We start from the raw sequence: 25,042 nt of genomic DNA, 5'->3' as shown, positions 1-25,042 counted from the left end.
ACTAGAAGCTATTGAGTGGGGACCAGAAATGTGTCAAATCTCTTTCCATACTTTTTGTCTCGTTTCAGTATAAGACGTGTAAAGATGGAAGCGTTCTTGGGGTGACTGTGACAAGGATAGCACTTCTGACACACTGCCAGGCACTCACACAGGCCTGCGGCTATACAGAAGGTGTGGATGGCCCTGAGACTCCCTTGGATCTGGGTTTTTGGAGATGCCCCACTAACCAGGGATGCCTGATGGCAAGCCAGCTTGTGTGGTTCCTACTGGTACTCATCAAAGTAGCAATCTGTTTGTGCCCAATTCCATCCATCAGTTTGTGAACTTTAAGTAGTCGAATTAGTGTGTCAACTTGAACTGGTGTTACAGAGACACAGGGACTGCAGTGGAAAGTCTGAAATGAGAATGCTGGCAATGGTGGGCTCTACCGTCCTTCTAGATAATGCATTCTTACTGTGTCCTCATATGAAATTTTCCATGTATACACCTATGGAGCCCTGCCCATGTCCTCATTTAATAATAACAGCCCCATAAGAGGTGTTAAAACTTTACCAGTGAGTTTGAAGACGTGTGGTTCATCTCACAGTTGGCACACATGTGCTAGTCCCCACCAACATGTGAATCTTTGGAAGCTCTTTCTCTTTAAGTGCCATGTTTTAGCCCACTCCTCACTATTAAATAAGAAGTTTTGAGAATAGGTTTTCAAGCTTTACTGGAGGACAGTTGTTTTTCCTGGTGTGTTTTCTCTAGTTATGAGAAGCAGAGATAGAGTGCATGGCAGTAACCATGATAATAGGGTTGAGTGGACACAGAGAAGGAAGAGCTAAAGCAACCCCTCCAAGAGCCTTTGGCTTGTGGCTCCAACTGCCTTTACAGGGAGGGCATAGTCACAGCAGACAGCTCTACACTGACGTCAGTTTCTGAGACCTGAAGAAGCAAGTAGTGGTCCCTAAACCTACTTCTAAGTGACTTTCCTTTTTCCCTCTGTTCATGTGATCTTCCCATTCTTGTCCTTTTAAAGAATAATTTGTCTGTTAGACATGCTCTATTAATGGTTATACTGTTTAACACTTAGAGACACATATCCTCTGATCTCTGCTATTCTTTTTGTTAAAACATAGTGACTTGTGTATCCTGGCCTGCATGCTTTGAAGTTCCTTGGTTTTTGGAAATAATTTTCAACAACATATTTTACACCTTTTCCCCTGTTCTTTCCCCTTTGGAATTCTCATTGCCATGCTGCTTCAATATTACATCATCCCTATCTTGAGGAATCTCACCCTCTTTTTTGTCCTACCCCTACCACTATTAAACAGTTCTAATATGACAAAGCAAGCCTATGCATTGCCAAAATCTCTTCCCCCCTCCATGTTTCCCTGTTATAAAAACTAGGTCACATGTGGGAGAAATTAAAAGAAAGCCCCAGGAAGGCAAAACATAAATAGGATGGTTAATACTGTGTTTGGGGATATGTTGTTATGTGACAGCGTTTTAGAAGTCTCACTGTATGCCCAAGCTGGCTTTGAATTAGCTGTGTAGCCAAGCCTTGTGATCATCCTCTCTTAGACTCTCAAGTGCTGTCATCACAGGCCTGCACTACCATATCTGATAATGGGAAGATGTTTTTCAGTGATGGTATGTGGGCAGCAATTGCTGTTCACTGGCATGCCCAAATATTATCCTGAAAACACTCTCTAGCCTGGCCAGCACTGCTTAGTCATCTGTAAATGACTGTAAAATTTCTGTAAAGACAGAGTAATATGGTATTCTTCTAAGATCCAGGATGACCCCTCAGGTGATGGGTTTTCCTTGCAATTTCACTAATGCTGCTCTATCATGTCAAGTAAAACTGTGATTTTTTTTTTCTTATACAGCTGAAACAATTGTGAATGTTCTAGACTTCAAAAAGGATGTGGGGCTCTGGCATGGCATACTGACAGTAAGTAAGCCCTCTTCATGCCTCAAAGTATCATTATGCAAGTGTGTCCAACATCTGCAAAGTCTCTTCTCACATTGTAAACAAAGAAATCTTGTGTTAGGAGTTATATTGTCCACTCAGCCAGCTTACTGCCATAGTACAATAAGGACAGCTGGTCTCAGAAAAACTGTTTTGAATCTTGGACCCATATATTGAGGTAACAGCTACAAGAATGGCATTTTTAAGGCCCATTCAAATCTTGTGAGCTTTGAAGGTTTCCTGCTGATGTTACCATTGCCTTATCTGTCAGGATCACTTTCCCATTCTCTACAGAATGTTCTTACTGGTTTTCTAAGAGTTGGGAAATTTGCTCTTAGATTATTTGCAAGGGAAAAAAGGGATTTTAGACTTGTCCTTAAAATGAAAGTTTATCATGCATTATGAACAGATGTTCATCTTATTATCAGTGACACTTGCAAAGTAATTACTGAGCTGGCTGTGGGTACTTTAGGAGAGAAATAACCTTAGATTTTAAAGGTGTTTTTGGCACGAGAGAGAGAGAGAGAGAGAGAGAGAGAGAGAGAGAGAGAGAGAGAGAGAGAGAGGAAAGAAAGAAAGAAAGAAAAAGAAAAAAAAGAAAGAAAGAAGGAAAGAAAGATAGAAAAATGAAAGGAAGAAAGAGAGAAAGAAAAAAACACATGCTTGGGATTCCCCATCCGTCTTATATGGGGCAGTTTTGACTGACTTGTTTGTTTTCTTAGTAGTTTCTTATGCCTAAACATCATTTATTTTCTGAAGTAGAAAACTGCAGTAATTTTTACATGAATGGTGAGAATATAAATATTGCAGTTTACTATTTGTTGGTGAGCCAGATCTATTAGTATGATCCATTAACATAAAAGTATCTTAAAAAAAAAAAAAAAAAGAAAAAAAAAGAAAAAAAAAAAGAGCCGGGCGGTGGTGGCGCACGCCTTTAATCCCAGCACTCGGGAGGCAGAGCCAGGCGGATCTCTGTGAGTTCGAGGCCAGCCTGGGCTACCAAGTGAGTTCCAGGAAAGGCGCAAAGCTACACAGAGAAACCCTGTCTCGAAAAACCAAAAAAAAAAAAAAAAAAAAGAAAAAGTATCTTGTAGGTAGTCCAGTAAGGCTTACTTCTGACATGTGGATGCTTTTATATGTGGAGATGCAGAAAAATAGTTCAAAATGTTGGCATTGTTGGTATGTGCTGTTGCAGAGGGAATAACACAGGTTTGAGGTTATAGAATTCAGAAAACTGTTGTAGCTGAGCCTCTAGTGAGTGTCATATTTATGTGTACAAGACCCTTTTTTCAGTGCTGAAAATTAAGTCCAGGGCTTTTTTAATCTTAGGCAAATGCTTCCATTGAACTACAGCCTAGATATTTTCTTTTGTTTTTTTGTTTGTTTGGTTGGTTGGTTGGTTGGGTTTTTTTGAGACAGGGTTTCTCTGTGTAACAACCCTAGCTGTCCTGGAACTCGTTTTATAGACTAGACTGGCCTTGAACTCATAAAGATCCTTGAACTCATAAAGATCCTCCAGCTTCTTCCTCCCAAGTGCTGGGATTAAAGGTATGTGCCACCACACTGGGCAGGGTTTTCTTTTTGAGATAGAGTCTTGGCTAAGTTATCTAGACCGGCCTTGGATGTGCAGTTATCCTGCCTCAACCTCCCAAGTAGCTGGGGGGCCTAGCAAAATTCATCTATTAATAGAGTCAAATGGGAATAGTCTTACCTGTTGTGTTTGGCATAAGAATGATGGGCTTGGTGTTGAGTAAGCACATAGCCGGTCTGTTTTTGTGATGCATGTGGTTCCATTGTCACATCCTCAAGAACGGAAATGGTTACTATTACAGTTAGTACCTCTAGAGCACATGCCATGGTTCTGATTATACATTGTCTTCTGTGTCCCTGCTTCCCAGCGCCCTCAGACAGTATCACCAATTCTGCTCAAGTGGCTCATTTGTTGACCACACACTTTAATTCTGTTGTTCTACATCCCTGTCTGCAGTACCTGGCAATTTGTGAGTCTCTTTTGTTGACTTCTCCTAAAGCCAGATAATTGAACACATTGTAGCATATGCTTTGCCTCGTCCTGGCGGTGCTTTGGTGGTGCTTAAGCTCCTCCCCAGAACTCAATAGGAAGAAACTCCCAGAAGCTGAGTTTGCATAGGTTCTGTGGAGAACTCATTCCTGGTGGGGGATGTATGGTGGTCTTTTCGTTTTCATTTGGAGCTTCTTCCTTTGAAGCTGTGATTCCCCAGGGCACAGAAGCCAAGCCAAAGCACTGACTTGATGTTTACAGTCTGTAGTACTTCCTAGGGCTGTGCTGCAGATCAATATATCTGCAAGGCATGTGAGTCTTAATCACAACGTTTGTGCATTGACCATTTTTATAGTCAACTTTCATCATCCACTTTAAGGAACTAAGAGTCTATCTATGGTGGCAAGGCTGGATGGAGACTGTGGTTCTGAGACCTTTCCAAAGTTGCTTGTTTATAGTCTGTTAACTAGCAACATTAATTTTGGAGATGGCTATTATGCTCTTCTTTAAAAAGGAATCAGACTAAGAATAAAAAACTGTAAAGCTAAGTGTTATATATTTGTTTGTAATTGACAATTACATGTGTAAGTAATCCTGTGTGACTTTCAGTATATGTAATATGTGTTAAGATAAGAGCAGAGTAATTGGTGTGGGCATATGTATCATTGTTATTCCAGAAACATTCAGAATTTCTCTAGTAGTTACTCTGAAACTATCAATCTTGTCCACCTTTGTTATCCTACTGTGCTATAGAAAATTAAAAGTTACCATTTCTTGGTCATTTGACTAAGATTAAGTGTAGAATATTAGAGGATAATCTTCCCATCTAGCTGTATCTTGTGTGCATTTACCTCTTCTTCATTCCATTGTAACTCCCATTTCAAACTTCTAATAACACTACTGTATTTACCTCTTGTTTGAGATCAACATTTTAGCTTCCACATATAAATAACACCATAAAGTATTTTGTCTTCCTATGCCTGACTGATTAACATAATGTCCTCTGGTTATATTCCTATTGCAACACATGACAGGGTTCCATTCTTATATCTTCAAAATATTCCACTATGTATATGTATCACACTTTCTACCCATTCCTCCATTGATAGATACCTAGGTTAAATTAGTATCATGGCTGTTTGAGACAGTGCTACAGTGAGCTCATGAGTGTGATGTCTCTTCAACATAATGATTTCAGTTCCTCTGTAAATATGCCCAGTAGTGATCCTGATAGATCACATTGTAGTTGTCTTGTTATTATTGTTTCTATTTGGTTTTTCACTATGGCTATACGAATGTACATTCCCATCAAGTTTTTTTTAAGATTACCCTTTCTCTGAGTATTTACTAGCATTTTTCTTTCTTTCCATCTTTCTTTCTTTCTTTCTTTCTTTCTTTCTTTCTTTCTTTCTTTCTTTCTTTCTTCCTTCCTTCCTTCCTTCCTTCCTTCCTTCCTTCCTTTCTTTCTTTCTTTCTTTCTTTCTTTCTTTCTTTTTTTGTAATAGCCATTCTGAAAGGGGTGATAACTGATTTAATTTTGACTTCCATTTCCCTGGTTTGCTGTGATGAGCATTTTTTCATAAATATCTTGGGTATTTATGTATCCTCTTCTTATTTGGAGTGTGTATGGTGTGTTGTGTGTATGTTGTGCTTTGTGTATGTGCCTATGTGCATGTGTGTGGTATATATACTTGTTAGTGTAGATGTATACAGGTTCCTGTGCACATGTGTGCATATATATGCATAGAAGCCCAAGTTAAATATCTGGTACCTTTATCTTTTTGAGACAGGGTCTTCTCTTTCTGAAGCTGAAGCTCATTGATTGGATTAGGCTGACTAACCAATGAGCTTCAAGGATTTCCCTGTCTGTGCCTCTTCACTCCCCCTGGTGTTGGAGTTACAGACACATAGCACCATGTACAGCTTTTTCATGGGTACTGGAGGATCAGAATTTATGTTCTCATGCTTGCCTGGCAGACACTTCACCAACTGAACTATTTCCCCAGCCCTGTGCATCGCTTTTGAAAAATGTCTTTTGAGATTCTTTTTAATACAAGATTTTAATGAGAAAAGGATTTGGAACTTAAATTGTTTGACTCGATCAGGAGTAGTTGAGGAGTAGAGAAGATGAGCTAATCTCCAAGAGGTCCTTTGTCTAAAAGGATTGTACCTAAGTATACCTTAATATTGAGCCTCACTTGAGTCAGCTATCTGCTTGTCTCCCAAAAGCTCCTCTTGCATTTGTCAACCACAGTACATCCTTGAGGTGCTCATGTTTATTCTTTTACCTGCTGAGCCGTGGCTGACTTGTTTTCCCTACATCAGAACAGTGAACCCTCTTATCTTGTATCCCAACCTCTTTTCTTACCTCTTGTGTTCATCATTGGTTTCAGAGTGTCATGAACATGATGCATGTCATCAGCATCCCGTACTCACTGATGAAGGTAAACCCCCTCTCCTGGATCCAGAAGGTCTGCCAGTACAAAGGTTGGTCTCTCCTGGGTCTGTGGGTGATTTGGTGACAAGATAATTTACCATTCCCCATGAATTGCAATTACCTGTCTTTTTCAGCTTCACACAGTCTGGTAGTGACATATCAACTTCTATTTTCCTTTGTAGCAAAAGTGGCTTGTGTGAAATCAAGAGACATGCACTGGGCACTTGTAGCACATAGAGATCAGAGAGATGTCAACCTGTCCTCCCTTCGCATGTTAATAGTGGCTGACGGAGCAAATCCCTGTAAGTGAAGCATCAATTGTAGATTCCAAGATGGGCAAGCGTCAGAGTTCCTTGTTTTCCACATGTTGTTCTTGTCACTTTGATGTTTTTATTGTTGTTGTTTTCCTAATCTGTGTCTTGGTTGAGATTATCTTAAAATAACCAAGCAGTATAACAGAGTAGTTAAGGACAAGGTGTTTACAGGCTGCAGGCCTAGAATCAAAAGAAACATTCTGGTTCTATAGAGATAGTTCTTTTTTGAATTTTGTTTTCTCAACTCTACAATAGTAGCCAGAGCATAATGCTTGAGGATTAAAAGAGTCAATTCCTAGGTATAGTTCTTTAGCAAAGAATAAAAGCTTAGAAAATACTGTTTTATGGTCTACTATAGTTGTATTGATCAGCATTAAGGTTGCTCGCTTTATTTATTTATTTATTTATTTATTTATTTATTTATTTATTTATTATTGGTTTTTCAAGACAGGGTTTCTCTGTGTAACAGTCCTGGCTGTTCTGGAACTCACTCTGTAGACCAGGTTGGCCTTGAACTCACAGAGATCCATCCACCTGTCTCTGCCTTCCAGGTGCTGAGAAAAGGCATGCACCCCTCCTCATCCCAGCTAAGCTTTCATTTTTAATAAAACGTTGTTATAAAATACTTTAATTAAAAACTCAGATATAATAAGTTAGCATTTCTATAAAATATTTTTTAAATGCTTTGAAATAGCTTGTTTTTATGAAACAGGTCTATAAAGTCAGAGCGATATGTCAGACTAGAACTGAATGAAAGACTGTTTCTCACCTCATCTGTAAACCGTGCTGAGCTGTATTTCTAAATTAAAGCAGGCTATGCTTTCTTGATGCCTGATGGGTGAAAGTAAACTTAGAAACATATATAAACTTGGTTTATAAGTGATTCCTTCACTTATAAAATAATTGGATAAACTATGAACTAATTAAATAATTAATTTTAATATATATCACCACAGAACATCTTGCATAAAACAAAGTAAATTTGTATTTGAAAGTCAGCTATTTCATGGCTTCTTAGCAATTAATGCAAATTCATCTTAGAGACATTTTCTTTGTTTAAATTGACACATTTTTCTGGAATTTGCATCCTGAAGGTGGTAGACCAGGTTTCAGGAAAGTTAATAAAATAAATTAATTAGTCAGCAAAGAATTCTTTAGTCTTATGTATAGAAGTTGCAGTTTTTGAATTCTTTTCTTTTTTTTTTTTTTTTACATTTTTTTGAGACAGGGTTTCTCTGTGTAGCTTTGGCGCCTTTCCTGGAACTCACTCTGTAGCCCAGGCTGGCCTCAAACTCACGGAGATCCACCTGCTTCTGCCTCCCGAGTGCTGAGATTAAAGGCATGGGCCACCACCGCCCAGCTGAATTCTTTTTCCACAGGCTTACCAATAGTATCTTTCAGTGTAACATAAATAATAAATTGTAGTTAATGTTTTGTTTCTCTATGATGCCTTACTCTGTTTATGTCCAAATCCTAACTTTAAAATTATTTTACTATTATAGAATAATTTTAAGTCAACCACAGTGTTACATTTATCTAACCATTGTTCCTCTTTCCCTCCAGGGTCTATTTCTTCTTGTGATGCATTTCTCAATGTCTTCCAGAGTAAAGGCCTTCGACAGGAGGTCATCTGTCCCTGTGCCAGCTCACCAGAGGCCCTCACTGTGGCAATCCGGAGGTACTGGGTGATGTCAGTTATAGTATACAGCTATCCTAATGGAACAACTGAAAGGGGGAAGTCATGGCAGTCCTTAGTGTGAGCAGAGGAATAGCCTTTAAGTTTTCCATGGTTAGGGAAGAATGGATTCTCTTGAATTTTCTAGCTTGCTTAGAGAAATATTTCTGGTTTTCTCCAGTTTCATTGTCTTTCCCAAGTTGTTAGAACTCTGTATAAGGAATATGATTTTCAGGTTGCAGTACTCAATTTTCATTGGCTTGTATAAATCTCTGGTTTTTAATTTAGGGAGTGGAATGAAGTAAATGTTGAACCATGATCCTAGAAGTGTGGTTTCCTTTTTATTTCTACTTTTTGGCCCATGGAAAAATGTACTTTAAGAAACTTAGCCAGATATAGAGAAGCACACACCTTTGATCCCAGCATGTGGGAGGCAGAGGCAGCTGGATTTCTGTGAGTTCAAGGCCTACCTGGTCTACATAGTGGGTTTCAGGCCAGCTTAGGCATCACATAGTAAGATCTGTTGCAAAAAAAGGAAGGAAGGAAAGGAAAAGAAACCCTGGTTTTCTGAGCTTTTGAGCAACATGGTAGCATTTCAGGAGCTCTGAGGACTGTGATAACCAGCTATCTCACAGCCTGACCATTAAGTATTCTGAGATGCTTTGGCTGGGAACAACATTACTCAATATTGATCAGAAGTCACTCCAGTTTGCTTCAGAACAGAACAGTACAGGGAAGGGGAGGTAGTTATGGAGATATAAAATTTATTCTACTCCAGTTAGAAAAGCCCAGCCCTGTAAGAGGATACAAGGAAGGATCACCTGATCAGCATCATCAGTAATTGCAGCTGGCTGTCAATCCTCATTCCAGCCTCTCAATTATCAACACTAACATAAAGAAGTTTATGTTAGTTTAAAACCTGTTATTTTTCATTTTTGGGGGGCCTACCTCTTTAGTGTCTTTTTTATTCCATGTAATGGACGTATACTTCACATTGCAAACTCAGTATTCGAAAGTAGAAACTGTGCTTTATTTCAGTAGAAGAGAGTTCCTTCCCTAATTAAATTCAGTGGGTCATACACATGTGAAAACCAAAGTCATAAAGTTAGCAGGGGAACTTGTTTGGAAGAGGCTCAGCTTGAGTGGGAAGATGAAGGGAGGGTAATGGGATGATGAAAACAAACAAAACATATTACACATGTTTGAAATTGTCAAAGAATTTTTAAAAATTAAAAATAGAGCTTCCTAAAAATATTAATCTGAAGAGTATTGTAGCTGGAGTCTTCTCCAGTCCCACTCGGGCCCGCAGCTGCTCAGACCCAACTAAACACACAGAGACTTATATTACTTATAAACTGTATATGGCCATGGCAGGCTTCTTGCTATCTAGTTCTTATATCTTAAATTAACACATTTCTATTAATCTATAAGTTGCCACGTGGCTTATGGCTTACCGGTACTTTACATCTTACTTCTCATGGCGGCGGCAGCTGGCAGAGTCTCCTTACTCAGCCTTCCACTTCCCAGAATTCTCCTCCCTGCTTTTCCTGCCTGTATGCTTCCTGCCTGGCTACGGGCAAATCAATGTTTTATTTATCAACCAATCAGAGCAACACGTTCACAGCATACAGAAAGACATCCCCAGCAGAGTATATTAGTTACTTTTCTTGTTGCTATAATGAAATATTTGACAAAAGCAACTTAGAAAAGGAAGGGCTTGTTTTTGTCTCACATATTGAAGATACAGTCCATTGGGGCAGGGAAGGCATGGTAGCAAGACTGTGTGAGGCAACAGTTTACATTGCATCAATAGCCAAGAGGCTGAGAAAGATGAATGCTGGTGTTCAGCTAGCTTTGTCCTTTTTATTCAATTGGAACCCCAGTTCATTAGATCTGTATTTCATTCAGAATGTATCTTCTCTCCTCAGTTAAACCTTTTTGCAAATACCATTACATATGCCCCTAAGAGGTTTATTCCCCAGGTAATTCCACTTCCAGTGACACTAACAATTAAATTTACCCATTACAGATAGTTTCCATAGGTAAGAAAACCTGTGATGTTCTTAGATTTTTGTTGTATTATTAACTAGAATGTGGGCCTAAGAAAATGAAATTTTTCAAAGTATGAGGTACTTTTAATCTTGTCAAACTAGAAATTATGACTGTCACATCTTTAAATGGATGATGAAACATGTTATTGGCAAGAGTCTAGCTAGTCTCCATCCTTTAGAAATATTATACTGTAGGTGCTCTCTGAAGAACCTGACATTTGTGTTTGACCTTGAAATGTGAAACACACTTAGGGTTGTATAGCACAGGAGATTTATCCAAATTATCCTCTTCCAAGATCAGTTTTTAAATGTGTTTGATTTGTGCTCCTAAGAGTAGAAATCAAGATGGAGCATCAAGTTTGGTGGGGGTCAAGGGTCTAAAGTCTTAAGTTTGGGCTCAGCCTTACTGATGCTTGGCCACATAACTGTCACCAAAGCACTTGTTGTAGGACCTTAGTTTATTCCATGAAAAGTGAGAGAATTGGCCGGGCGGTGGTGGCACATGCCTTTAATCCCAGCACTTGGGAGGCAGAGGCAGGCAGATCTTTGTGAGTTCGAGGCCAGCCTGGGCTACCAAGTGAGTTCCAGGAAAGGTGCAAAGCTACACAGAAAAACCCTGTCTTGAAAAACCAAAAAAAAAGAAAAGAAAAGTGAGAGAATTGGATACAGTAATCTCTAAATTGTCTTTTGTATAAATGTTTAAGATTTTACAATGCTGTTAAATAGAAACACAGCCACTAAAAAAGTCACAAATGTGATCCCCATATAGATTTGACTGGATAATTTGCTCTTCCCAAAAATGTGTTCTTGATGGTGAGGTTTTCATTGTAGGTCTTAGATGTTATAAAAGATCATCACACACAAAAATAGGATCTAGGTTCATTAGTCTCAAAGGACACTGTTATTTTCATCGCCATTTTTTAAGTGGTGTTAACTGAGCAGAAGATGGAATATGTGATATGATCATTGGGGCTAATTTAATTGTTGTTGTTGGTTTTGTTTTCTTGAAACACAGAGTATTGATATGTTGAACTTGGACCCTGTTTTATTCTCTGTTCCATTGATGTGAAGAGACACCATGACCAAAGCAACTCTTATAAAAGAAAGTATTTAACTGGGGGCTTGCTTATAGTTTTAGAGATTTAGTCCATTATCATTAATGTGAAAACCATGGCAGCATGCAGGGAGGCATGGTGCTGGGGCAATAGCTAAGAGCTACAACCTGATCTGTAGGCAGCATACAGAGAGACAGTGGACCTGGCATGTGCTTTTTGAAACCTCAAAGCCAACCCCCACTTGACATACCTCCTCCAACAAGGCCAAACCTCTTAGTCCTTCTTGAATAGTGCCACTCCTTGATGAGCAAGCATTCAAACATATAAGCCTATGGGGGCCATTCCTATTCAAACCACCACAGAACCTTCCTGCCTCAGCCTCACAAGCATCAGGATTACAAGCATTTGTTACCATGACTGGTTACCTTGTCAGAATTTTGTCAAATGATTTCACTGACAAATTCTCATGTAGACTTTTTTTCCTCCAGAAATTTAAAGATTATAGGTCAAAAAAGGAAAGGTTTGTCATTTTGAGAGTCAAAATATCTGTGTATAATCCTGAACTATTTTCAGTAAGAACATTTTATAAGCCTTAAGAATTCTATTTATTCGATCGGTGGAGGTGGCATACACCCTTAATCCCAGCACTCTGGAGGCAGAGCCAGACAGATCTCTGTGAGTTCGAGGCCAGCCTGGTCTACAGAGCAAGATCCAGGAAAGGCACCAAAACTACACAGAGAAACCCTGTCTCAAAAAATGAAAAAAAAATTTCTATTAATTCACTTTTATATCCTTGCATTCAACCCTCTGGCACAAGCTAGTGTATGTTCTCTTGGACTCTGTTACTCATACTTACATCTGTAGTTACTACAGTACTGCCCCAAACATGGCATGCTAGAGTCCTTTTGGGCAAGCTAATGTGACTGAGATTGTTACCATAAGATACTACAGGAGCTGGAAACAGTTTCTATGAGATCTGTAGGTTTTAAATATCTATAGAAAAGAAAATATCTGGAAAGATATAAGGGGCTAGGAGGATGGCTTAGTAAAGTGCTTAGTATATATGCATGAGGACTGAGTTCAATCCCCACTATCTATGCTTTGATAGTGGGAGTGGAGCTGGGTGGTGGTGGCACACGCCTTTAATCCCAGCACTCGGGAGTCAGAGCCAGGCAGATCTCTGTGAGTTTGAGGCCAGCCTGGGCTACAGAGTGAGTTCTAGGAAAGGCACAATGCTACACAGAGAAACACTGTCTCAAAAAACCAAAAAAAAAAGAAAAAAAGAAAAAAAAAAAGAAAGAAAATGGGAGTGGGTGCTGGGCACACAATGCACACCTATAATTGTAGCATTGAGAAACAGAGACAGAGGAAGATCTTTAGGTGGGACTTGTTGGTCAGCCAATTCAGACAAACAGTTGAGCTCCAAGTTCAATGAAAGATCCTGTCTCAAAACATAAGGTGGAGAGTAATTTAGGAAGACACCCCATATCAATCTCTGACCTCCACGTGTATACACACACACACACACACACACACACACACACACACACACACACACACACAAGTATGTAGACACATATAAATTAAAAAGAAAAATATTATAACACTAAGTAGGTGCTGTAACATCTTCAGTTTATCCTCATTTCCATGAAACACATCACCATGTATTCTCTGGAAACAGAGTAGAATATGAGACCAAATTCTGTGTTCAGTTAGCAAGTATGTTCATGAAGTAATAAGTGCAGCTATTTTCTATGGGTTTACAACACAAATTTTTTTCTTAGTTATCTCAACTAGTAGGAAATAATATATTTCTTGACAATTCAATTCTTGCCTACAATCTGGGTCTAAATTGGTGCTACTGAAAATCCAAGTGATCTAATCTCTAGAAATTACTTTACTTTCTTCTCTAAGTTTTGACTAAGTGAGAAAAGAAAAACAGCCCCTCACGGAGGACCTTGCTGTCTCCTTCCCTGAAGCTGGTTCCATTTCTCTTCCAGTGTCGGGGGACTACCTCTACCCCATGGTGCCATCTTCCCTTTGTTAAGTAGAGAGCAAAATAGTATGCTTCTTCTCTGATGGTCCCATCTCTGTTTATGTCTCTGGAAGACAGTAATTCCAAGGCCAGGGATACTTCAGTCCTTTAGAGTTTGCCTGGCTGAGTTTAGTTCATCTGTACAAAGTCCTTTCCCAGTTCCTCTGACCAGTCTGGAAGCCAGTAGAGTAATGGGGGTTGTATACTGACCCTGTTACTTTCTGAGTCCCTATTCCAGGCACACCTTCATTCTGCCACTGAAGCATATTCACAGGGAGTGATAACATGGCATATATGAAGGCCAGGAATGCTAATAACAAGTTCCCCAGGATATCCCCTAGGAAGACAAGCCCATGAGCATTAACCATTGCATGATTTGTTTAATTCTGCTATATTGTGTAAAGCTACTGTGGGAAATGTTGAGGAAAGGAAGAAGGGATGGACCCACAGTTTTTCCATGGATAATACAAGGAAAAAGAAGCTTTTGACTCATGCACAGAAAGCTAAACTGTTCACTGTTACACATACAAAGCATCTTAAAGAAATTGTTGATATTAGAATGACCTCCATGTATAACCTGAAGCCAAGAGGGGTACTCTATTGGAATTGTGTACTGAAGGTGATGAACCAAGTTAACAAAAACTAAGGAAACAGTGCATAAAACTGGGAAGGGAAAGTTCTTAACCTTGTTCAGAATGGGTCTGTCAATATTCCATTGTGCCCATGCCACTTAAAGCCATGATAATCTGGAAACAAGTAGAGATCTATCACTACAAAGTTGAGGGTATTGTAAATATTCATCAGGACGACTGTACAAATTTTTAAGAAAAGGCAGAGCATAGCAAGGTGTGATCCATACCCATATTAGCATATATTTAAATGCTAAGAAGGAAGGATAACCTAAACCCAAGAGTTGAAGACAAGCCTGGGGAACATAGACCATTAGTTCCCCAAAAGAGATTGCATCAAGATTTCAAACATCTGTGGTGAAAATATATCTTCTGAACCCAAAGCAGTAATTTACTGACAAATTTAGCAAGGTCACTGTTGATGAAATGGAATGCCAGAACTAGTATGTAATGCTAATGAAACATGTATGTTACACTGTAACATCCCAGAGAGACACTGAGTACAGCTGGCAAGACAGTCCCTATAAGGATAAAGGATGCTCATAAGGAATAATTGTGTGGGGACATAAAAAAGTCATCCCAAAGTTAATTTCCTATGAAAGCCAAAAACCTGGCATATTTGTTTTAAAGCAGTGGTTCTCAACCTATGGGTTACAACCCCTTTAGAGGTCCAGTGACTCGTTCACAGGATTGCATATCAGCTATCCTGCATATCAGATATTTACATTACAATTCTTAATAGTAGCAAAATCGCAGTTATGAAGTAACAACAAAATAATTTTATGATTGGGGGTCACCACACATGAGGAACTATGCTAAAGTGTCACAGCATTAGGGAGGTTGAGAACCACTGTTCTAAAGGAAGGAATTTCTTACTATTGACTGCCATGAGTTGCCAAGGATGTGGTTCCTAATTGGTTTCAAAAACATTTCATCCTGACAGTGACTGCTCAGGGCAGTGAGGTTGGACTGGGTGACAGCTGCAAGGTTGTTATTCCTAGATGGCTATACTGTTTATCCTCCTAATGAAATGTTCATTAGAAAAGTGTTCTTGTCACATGCTTTCATGAATCTACCCATCTGACCAGGATATTGTAGATGGATAGTCAGTATAAAGCCACTGTCTTTAATAGGATATTAAGCAGCAGTGAACAGAGGCATGGGTATGGAAGGTGTTCAGAAGGATAGGGTGTCATTGTAGCTAGAGTTTTCCTGCCTGGCCCACAGTCAGGACAAATCTCTCTTACCTGTCAGTCCCACAGCTGCTCAGACCCGACCAAGTAAACACAGAGACTTATATTGGTTACAAACTGTATGGCCGTGGCAGGCTTCTTGCTAACTGTTCTTATAGCTTAAATTAATCCATTTACATTAATCTATACCTTGCCACATGGTTCATGGCTTACCGGCATCTTCACATGCTGTTTGTCATCGTGGCGGCTGGCAGTATCTCTCTGACTCAGCCTTCCACTTCCCAGCTTTATTCTCCTCCTTGTCCCGCCTATACTTCCTGCCTAGCCAATGGCCAATCAGTGTTTTATTTATTGACTAATTAGCAACACATTTGCCATACAGAACATCCCACAGCATGTCATCTGTGAATTTACAGTGTTTGGAAGACAAACACCAAAGACAGATGTGCATGCTGGCATAAACTATTACCTAGGACTGTTTTGTGATAATGAACAAAGTGGTTGTATTGATGGCGTCCATATGTCAAGTGGTGTCATGGGGAGGATGCCTGAGCTCCTTCTACAAAACATACACATCTTTAGAATCCATCAGTCAGCTGGAGGAAGTGAATGTTGAACTTTTTCCACATTAATAATGAGGCTCCAGTTAATCATTCATTGAATATGGTAGAAGAGGTAATCATAGTAATAGTGATAGAGATAACACTTGTAAGTACCTACAATGGCATGGTGAAAAGGTAGGATGCACTTAATTTAAGACTGGAACAACAATCATTTGTGACTACACAAGACGTCAATTAGTTTATGGAATTGGAGATCTCTACGAAAAGATCCTTGTTCATGAGACCAATGGCTCTTGATGAAACATTTTAAGCATTCATCTGTCAGATGTCTCCTTGTCCATGGAGAAGAATCCTGCTGCTTTACTGCTGCTTCTGATGCTTGTCACCATACATACAGTGTGTGGCCACTTCCTTATGAAACAATAGCATCACAGGTGGAGATTGATGGTTGCTACTGTTTGCTGCTGACAGGTGCTACAGGGATTATGGGGATGACACTAGGCAGCTTGGTTATGCTGACACATTACTTTTTCTGTGTAATAATGGTGTGCCCTATTTTGCACTGCTAAATATGTAACATGTGAGAATATTATTGCCCGTTGGTACCACATAAATTTGGAGAGAGGACTGATGGTAATGCCAGACAACCACAGGTTATCCAAATGGGTGACTGAAATGATGACATCTGTTTTTCTCAAAACTCAATGTATACCCACTATTTTTCATATCGTTTTAAAATACATGTAAAAGTATCTTTGGGCTATATGAATAATATATGTAATATAAATGAATTTTTTTCTTACACATGTTTCCCATCCACAAAATATTGTGCTTATTCAAAAATTTCAAAATCAAGGCAGCAGCCAAAATTCAGAGCATTTCTTATTCCAAACATTTTGGGTCAGAGATACTCAACTTGTAATACACATGTAGACATGTTTTTTTACTTGCTTTTTGGTGGTATTGAGGACTAAACCTAGGATCTCACATGCTTGACAAGCATTCCACCATCATAGGACATTCCCAACCTTGAAAAGAAAGGATTTTAAATGTTTTATCCTCATGAAGCATTCACAAGTACAAGTGATGCTCTATCTCTTCCTTTGTGGACTTCAGAATTATAAATGCATGTAACCAGATTTGAAACAGAGTGTTTCTTTTATATTTTAATCTTTTTTATTATGACACAGGTTTCACTATGCAGTTCTCCCTGGATTCAAACTCACTGTGTAGCCCAGACTTACTTTGAACTCCAAAGGCTGAGGTAGGAGGATCCTAAATGTTAGGATTACAGGCGTGTGCCACCACATCTGACAGAATAGTCTTTCTTCAACTCATACCAAAAGCCCTTAAAATGAAGCAGCAAGCTTTGAGTAGTGTTAGAAATTATAGTACAGTTTCTGAATCTAACGTTTTATTTCTAAATACTACCTTGAGTAATTTTTGGATGACTGATTCATGTTCCAGAGGAGGCCTATGGTTCTTTGAAGAAACACCCCTGCCTCTGGCTCCAAGGAAGAGCAACTAAGAGAATCAGTAAAGGGAGATGCCTTAATTGATAATGTGTTTGCTATGTAAACGTGATGATCTGAGTTTGGGTCCCCACCAGCCATATGAAAATCTAGGTGCAGTGGTACATGTCTTTATCCCAGTGCTGGAGAGTTGGAGACAGACAAATTCTGGGCTTGCTGGCTAGTCAGTCTAGGGAAATTGGTGAGCTGCAGGTCCAATGAGAGGCTCTGAGAAAAATAAGGTGGAGAGTAATTGAGAAAGACATCCAGTGTTGGTCAACCTCTGATTTCTATACTCAGAACAAGAATCAGAGATCCTTGTCTCTAAGGAGTTTACTGAGTTCCCACAGCGCCAAGTCTGTACAGAGATTGTCACTTTACTGTGCTGTGCTAGAACTCACATTGTTTTATATTAGACACGTCTTGTGTACTTTTGAAAAATTAAGCCTGTCTATAATTTAATTTCCCTTAGCTAATATTTTTGGTAGATATTTTCAAAGCCACAGCTCTTACAAACAGAGATAATCTTTCCAAAAATAAGATACGGTATCTAGCATCTGAAAAAACTTAGGATAAGTTGGAGCTGTGTGATGGAAAGTCAATACAGTCACAGTTCAAGTCTGGCTTACATTCTGGTTGATGATTGGTAACCAGTTCAGCCAGATTGAAGGCTGCTAGAGACTGTGAGTCTCCTCTCAGTGACATTGACAGTTGACTTGTTGCTAAGTTACATATAATAAACTTTCTAGGCAACATAGTCTGTTAAACTCATGGGACAAAAGAAAGGTTTTGTGTGGTTTCTTATAGGTACTAGAACAGGAATGTCTACAAACAGGCTTTAGATATAATGACAAAAAAAATAATAACCTGGTAACTAATCACTACTGAGAGGTTTGCCATTTTATATATAAATGTAATTCAGTTCAGATTTGCCAGTGAAATTGCTGTTAGGTCCTGTTCCTCACCACATCTTCTGTGATATATCTAAGTGTCTGTCAGCTTTTCTGGAAGACTGTTTCATAGAAATTCATAATGGATTAAAACTGGACAGAAGTTTAATTTTTGTTCCGTGGATTAAACCTGTTTTAGGAAGCTTTAAAAACTGCCATTACCATAGAATTGAAGAAGAGGCTCAAGTGCAGAAGTTTCACTAAGAAATCTTTTGTATATTTAACAAAATCATAGCTTTAGCAGCTTCCACTAAAAGTGACTGCTCCATAGGCCTGGTGAGATAATCAGTGGATAAAGTGATTGCTGCATAACATGTAGCAATGTAGACCTAAATTCAGAACCCCGACACCCACATAAAAGCTGACATGATGGTGCACATCCGTAACCCCAGAGCTGGAAAGGCAGAGAAAGGGGAATGCTGAGGCTTGTTAACTAGCCAGTCTAGCTGAATTGGCAAGCTTTTAGGGCACCTGTAAACATCTTAAATCCACAGAGAATGAATTGAAGTAGTCCTGACAGTGCAGTTGAACTATGTTCCCACAACATGGATAAATGATCAAAGGTTAACTGGGAAATTACTCAGAAAGGCAAATACTGTAGGAAAACTTTGATGAATGAGAGAAACACTCATTTGGATAAATTTAAGTATATCTTGTATTCAACTTCAAACTATTACAGACCCTACTTCTACCACTAGGAGTCACACAAGTAGATGAAGCTACACAACTGTCACACTTATGTAGAGGGCCCTCAGTCAGTCCCATGCAGGCTCCCTAACTGTCAGTCCAGAGTCTGTGAACTCCTATGAGACCAGGTTTGTTGCTTCTGTGGGTTCCCTTGTGATGACCTTGACCCACCTGGCCCATGCAGTCCTTCCTCCCTCTCTTAAACAGGATTCCTCAAGCTCGGCCCAGTGCGTGGCTATGGATCTCTGCATCTGTTTCTATCAGTAACTAGATAAAGACTCGCTGATGACAGTTGGGATAGTTACCAATCTGATTACAGGAGATGGCCAGTTCACACTACCTACTACCTATCCACTATTGCTAGGAGTCTTAGCTGGGGTCATCCTTGTAGATTTGTGGAAGTTTCCCTTATACCAGGTTTCTACCTGACTCCAAAATGCAACCCCCTATCAAGACATCTTTCATTACTCTTCCCCTTCCACCCACCCTCCCCAATCCAGTCCCTCATGTTCCCACCCCTGCTGGCTCCAACTCTACCCAAGAGATCTCTTCTGTTTCCTCTTCCCAGGGAAATTTATGTGTCCCCATCCCCCTTTGGGCTCTCCATGTTACCTAGCCTCTCTGGGGCTGTGGACTGTAGCATGGTTATGCTTTACTTTACAGGTAATATCCACTTAAGAGTGAGTACATATCATGTTTGTCTTTCTGGGCCTGGGTTACCTCACTCACGATTTTTTTCTAGTTCCATCCATTTGCCTGCAAATTTCATGATATCCTTGTTTTTAACAGCTGAGTAATACTCCACTGTGTAAATGTACCACATTTTCTTTATCCATTCTTTGGTTGAGAGGCATCTAGGTTGTTTCTAGGTTCTGACTACTACGAATAACGCTGCTATGAACATAGTTGAGTAAGTGTCCTTGTGATATGATTGAGCATCCGTTGTGTTTATGCCCAAGATTGGTAGAGCTGGGTCTTGAGGTAGATTGATTCCCAGTTTTCTGAGAAACTGACATATCGAATTCCAAAGTGGCTGTATCCATTTACATTCCCACCAGCAGTGGAGGAGTGTTCCCTTTACTCCACATCCTCTCCAACATAAACTGTCATTAGTGTTTTTGATCTTAGCCATTCTGACAGGTGTAAGATGGTATCTCAGAGTCGTTTTGATTTGTGTTTCCCTGAGAAAACCTGAGGCCTATCCAGAGGATGCTTTGGTGAGAGAGAAGTAGTGGGTAGAGGTCTCGGGCAACAGTCTGAGGTGTATCCTCAGATATTCTGGTCAGGAGAGAACATTCACTGCATTGCTGTGGAGTAGAATACAAGTACAGAAAATCTCCAGCTATTATCTCCCTGACCAGGGTGAGAGTTTTACATTGTCAGTTATGAAGTTGGGAAAAGACAAGGGCTGTCCAGTGGATAGACAGAATGATGAGACAGAAGTGTTTACACATATCCCCCTGGCTTGTGGGCAGAGGGTCAGGAGAGAGAAGTCTCTGGACACAGATCATGACAGGTAATTGTTCTTCTCCCTAGTGTGGGTGGTGATGTTCTCAAATGTGCCAGTTTTCTGATTGGCATCAGTCCTCAGATTCAGGAACAAATTTAGGAACAGAAAAAGATAAGCTATGATTTTAGTATTTAAAGTTGAATTGAGAAAAACAGTGGAAGAAAAAACTAAGACCGTCTTTGAATCCTGGCTTACTCTCTGGTGCTTTCCTTGTGCCCTGGTCACATTTCTCAGCCTTAAAAAGTAGCTAAATCCTTATTTAATTGTTATGCATATTTAAACCAATGCTAGTGTTGTAAGCAGTTCTTTATAATTAACTATTGGGATTAGACTTCCTGAGATGACTGACTGCAAAAGATAACTCCTTTTGGTATTGAATATATTTATTTTCTTAAAGGTATATATCATATCTTGAGCATATTCTACCCCTAGCCTGTTCCTCTGATCTTTCTTTCTTCACCCCTCCTTGCTCCCATTAAGCCTTTTGTTCCACTAAATATTACTTCTCCTTTCATTTAATATATGTATACATTCCTATACATGACTATATAAAATCTAGGAACTACAAACAAGAGAAAACCTACAATATTTGCCTTTTTGAGACTGGCTAACTTCATTTAATGTGATTGTTTCTAACTGCATCGATTTTCCTACAGACAGCCTTGTTGGGCACCCTCCTCTTCCGTTCCCCCACCCACAAGCCTCACAGCCTGTAGGGAGACATCCCAGAGAAGTGAAGAATGAAACTCAGTACCATCTTTGCAGGCACTGGGTCGTACCTTTCCTGAGACTGACCTCATGGTTTACTTTGTGACCTGTAGAACTTGTAGAACTTGTGACCTGTGACCTTTAAAATAAGGATGAATTCTGTTAGCTGATAAACAGAGTTCAGGACTAGTGCCTAGAGCAGTGGTTCTTAACCTTCCTAATGCTGTGGTAAACCACAATCATAAAATTATTTCATTGTGACTTCATAACTGGAATTTTGCTACTGTTATGGATTGTAATGTAAATATCTGATATGCAGGATATCTGATGGACGTCCCCCAAAGGGATCTTGACCCACAGATTGAGAACCACTGGCCTAGAGAAAGGATCTGTGATAAGCATAAGGATGAATTCTGTTGGTGGAGGATGCAAAGTATGTGGGGCCTCTGTCATAGGAATGTGTTCTTTTCACTGCGGTAGATTAGGGTCTCAACAATGCTCAGTATATTGAGGGGACTCAGGTGGAGGCTGGCTCCTAATAGAATAGTAAAAATCACCGGGTTGATTGACTACTTTTCACTCTGGCATTCCAGGTGACTAGACATCATTCATTTCCTTCTGTTGAAGAAAATAGTGATTGACAATCCTGGTTTCTCCAATGCTTATTCTACACTGTACTCCCTACACAACCCAAGTTTACTCTCTTCTATGGCTGTAAAACAACCCCACTGTGTATATGTGCCATGTTTTCCTTATGGTTTGCTCTGTTGTTGGACACCTACGTTGTTTCCGTAAGTTGGCTGTTATGAGTAGTGCTGCAATGGACATTGATGAACACTGAGTATCTTTAGGAAACAAAGCACGCTTCCTTAGTTTATATTCTGTGTTTTTCTCATTCTTCATTTAATTTGTTCCTGAATACATTTGATGAAAGTGGTATACATACTTGCATTTGTTTCAACATTCTCTCTGGATTGTTTCTATAATATATGAACAGAGAAAAGTGTCCTCTGGCTGATGTTTCACATATTGTATCCTATGGATAGGATGATGAGGATTATTGTTTTGGGGAAATGAGCTGACACAAGTGACTCTCACTTCATTTGTGTTGACTGCATACCACCTTCTCCAAAACATGCTTTGTGTACTTGACATGAATTTTTCATGTGTGAGAACTCTGATGCTGTATTATTAGGTTAAAGAGAAATAGCGTTGTTGGGTCTGGAGAGATGACTTAGCAATTAAGAGCACTGGCTGCTCTTCCAGATGACCTCTAAGCACCCACATGGCAGCTCACAACCCTGTAACTTCAGTTCCAGGGATCCAATACCCTCACACAGATATACAAGTGCTAGGAAAACAACAACTTAGAGAAAAAGTAAATCATTTTTTAAAAAAGAAAAATAGCTTTGAAATAGCCTATGAAACTATTTTTCCTGGGGCTATGGAAAAGCTTCATTAAAGATTTTAGTGCAAAGACAAAATGGGGCTTCTTAAATATCTCATAAAGTATAGTTTAAATGATGTTGCACTCTTCATGTTGTATGATTTCTCATTGCTTTCATTGTTGTTATAAAATACCTGACAAGAATCAGCTTAAAGGAGGTATTTGTGTTGGTTCATGCTTTAAGGGGACATAGTTTATCATGGTGGGTTAAAATATCGTTGGAGGCAGCTCTCTGGTGATGGGAACATGAAGCAGCTGCTTGCTCACTCTCAGCAGACCAGGAAGCAGAGAGTAGGCAATGATGGGACTCTGCTCTCTCATTTTCTTCCTTTTTATTCCAGGATCCCAGCCCATGGGGCAGTACTGTCCACATTTAAGGAGGATCTTCTATTTAACTTCTCCCTTCAGTTAATTCTCTCTGGACATGCCCTCTTGGGCATACCCAAAGGTGTGTCTTACTAGTATCCAAAGTGTTTTCATAGTCCAATCAAGTTGACAGTCCAAATTAACCATCATGTGTAGTTTGCCTAATGCTTGCAGTTTCTAAAGGAAAGCAAGCATTTGGCTGTTAGATTTTGCTGTTCTGTTGTAGAGAAAAGACTTCAGCGGACTAATTACTCTGGCTTGAAGTGGGTAGGAGGACTGACATTTCTTCTATGTTGTCATCTAAGCAAATTGTGTCCCGTGTTCAATATTCTTCCAGGATCAATTTTCTCTGCCCTGGTAATGAAGGAAAGATTGAACCTCCAGTAAACATTACAGTGCAGCTGATTGCTTGTCTGCCTTATAGTTCACTTAATTAGAAGATGTTCAGTTATTATCCATGGTAATCCATGAAGACAAAATTGCAAATGCATTTGTGTACTCTTGGTAGATTTTTAGCCCTTTGGTACATTTATTCACTTTGTGGTTCTCTTCTTTTAAAAAAAGAAGAACACACACACACAAACCAAAAATCAGCAAGCTGGGAAAGTTGTTTAGGTGGCTTCTGCATCTGGGCAATGGGTGCTAGTGAGGACATGCCCATGAGTCAGACTTTTGGAAATGTGAAGTCAAGTCTTTCCAAGGCTTCAGACCTGGTGAGGTGGTAACCATGGCCCACTAACTGTTGAGTATCTTACCATGGTTTTTTCTTATAAGTAATACAAAGTGCCTCTTGCACAAAAATAGAACATACTGGAAGGCTCTGGGTCATGTATAATGAATGAAACCTCCAGTATCCTTCTTGATAGATGAACAGAATGCAGAGATGCTTCCAAGAGCCAGCAGAAGACCGTGATGAGCAATGGGGAAAGGGAGCAGGCTGACAGCCAGTCTTAGGGTGATATGCCTCATTGTGTGGTTGCCAAAGGCAGTTGATTACTATGACTAATCTGGTCATTGTTCTCAGAGAAAGGTAGTCCCCAAGCAGAATTAACATTATTGAAGTGGCATGTTGAAACTTTTTAAGACCAGAAGCTAACAGAAAGTAGCAAGAACAGCACATGACCTCACCTTTATGTGTGCCAATATGCATGCATCTCTATTTACATGTGTTCCTATCTTTATGAGGGTCAGGCAGGTGATAGCAGGAAGTCATACTGTTATGCTCTGGCTTCCTATAGAATATATTTATTTACTAAGTGCTGTGTTTTGGGTGTTGTTGGAAACTTGGTCCTCAAATCCATGTGTTAATGGTGTCTGGAGGTAAGACCTTTAGAGGATGATTGGGATTAGTTGAGGTCACTGTCCCATGATGACAATAATGGCTTAATATGAAGAGAGAAAGAAGTAGGAGATTAGCATGCTTGCCCTATCTTGTCATGTGAGTCCTTCCATCATGTTATGATACTTACAAGGTACTTACCAGTGCCAGCAACCTGTTCTTGGATTTCTTCCAAACTTCCAGAACTGGAAGCTCAACAAACCTCTATTCTTCTTGTTGATCAGTCTGTATAACATTTTGTTATAACAAGAGAAAACAGACAGAGACACCCAAGTATTAAAAACTTACTTCTTTCCTACAGTCGCCATCCCATAGTATTTTATATGTTCCCGTTTCCTCAAGGCAAATTGTAGAATTGAAACATACTAGGGAAACATGGAGTATGGTACCAAACTCATCAGAAGGATCGAAGCCAAAAATAAATAAATAAAAATAATCTAGCAGATGTTTTTCTGGCCCATAGTAGCCTGACATCTAGGTCTATTTTATATGCAGGATACAGAAAGAGAACATACTTGATTTTATTAGTTTATGATACTAACTGATATTCTTGCCTCTACCTCCCAAATATGGAAAATTGTAGGTATGCTGTATC

General features: G+C 39.5%; 1 protein-coding gene across 6 annotated transcripts in view; it reads left to right on the top strand.

The window, feature by feature from the left end:
• Positions 1-25,042, top strand: part of Dip2c (disco interacting protein 2 homolog C) — a 438,929-nt gene that overhangs the window by 310,533 nt on the left and 103,354 nt on the right. For all 6 annotated transcript variants that reach the window (XM_052729332.1, XM_052729331.1, XM_052729329.1 and 3 more), the window contains 5 exons: positions 69-171; positions 1,875-1,939; positions 6,371-6,464; positions 6,597-6,716; positions 8,292-8,406. In XM_052729332.1, the coding sequence (XP_052585292.1) occupies positions 69-171; positions 1,875-1,939; positions 6,371-6,464; positions 6,597-6,716; positions 8,292-8,406 (497 nt within the window). The remainder of the gene's footprint in view (positions 1-68; positions 172-1,874; positions 1,940-6,370; positions 6,465-6,596; positions 6,717-8,291; positions 8,407-25,042) is intronic.

This window comes from Peromyscus californicus, unplaced genomic scaffold (genome assembly GCF_007827085.1).
Source record: "Peromyscus californicus insignis strain IS unplaced genomic scaffold, ASM782708v3 Scaffold_8__1_contigs__length_139910024, whole genome shotgun sequence".
Taxonomy (NCBI): domain Eukaryota; kingdom Metazoa; phylum Chordata; class Mammalia; order Rodentia; family Cricetidae; genus Peromyscus; species Peromyscus californicus.
This window is presented reverse-complemented; position numbering and strand designations above follow the sequence as displayed.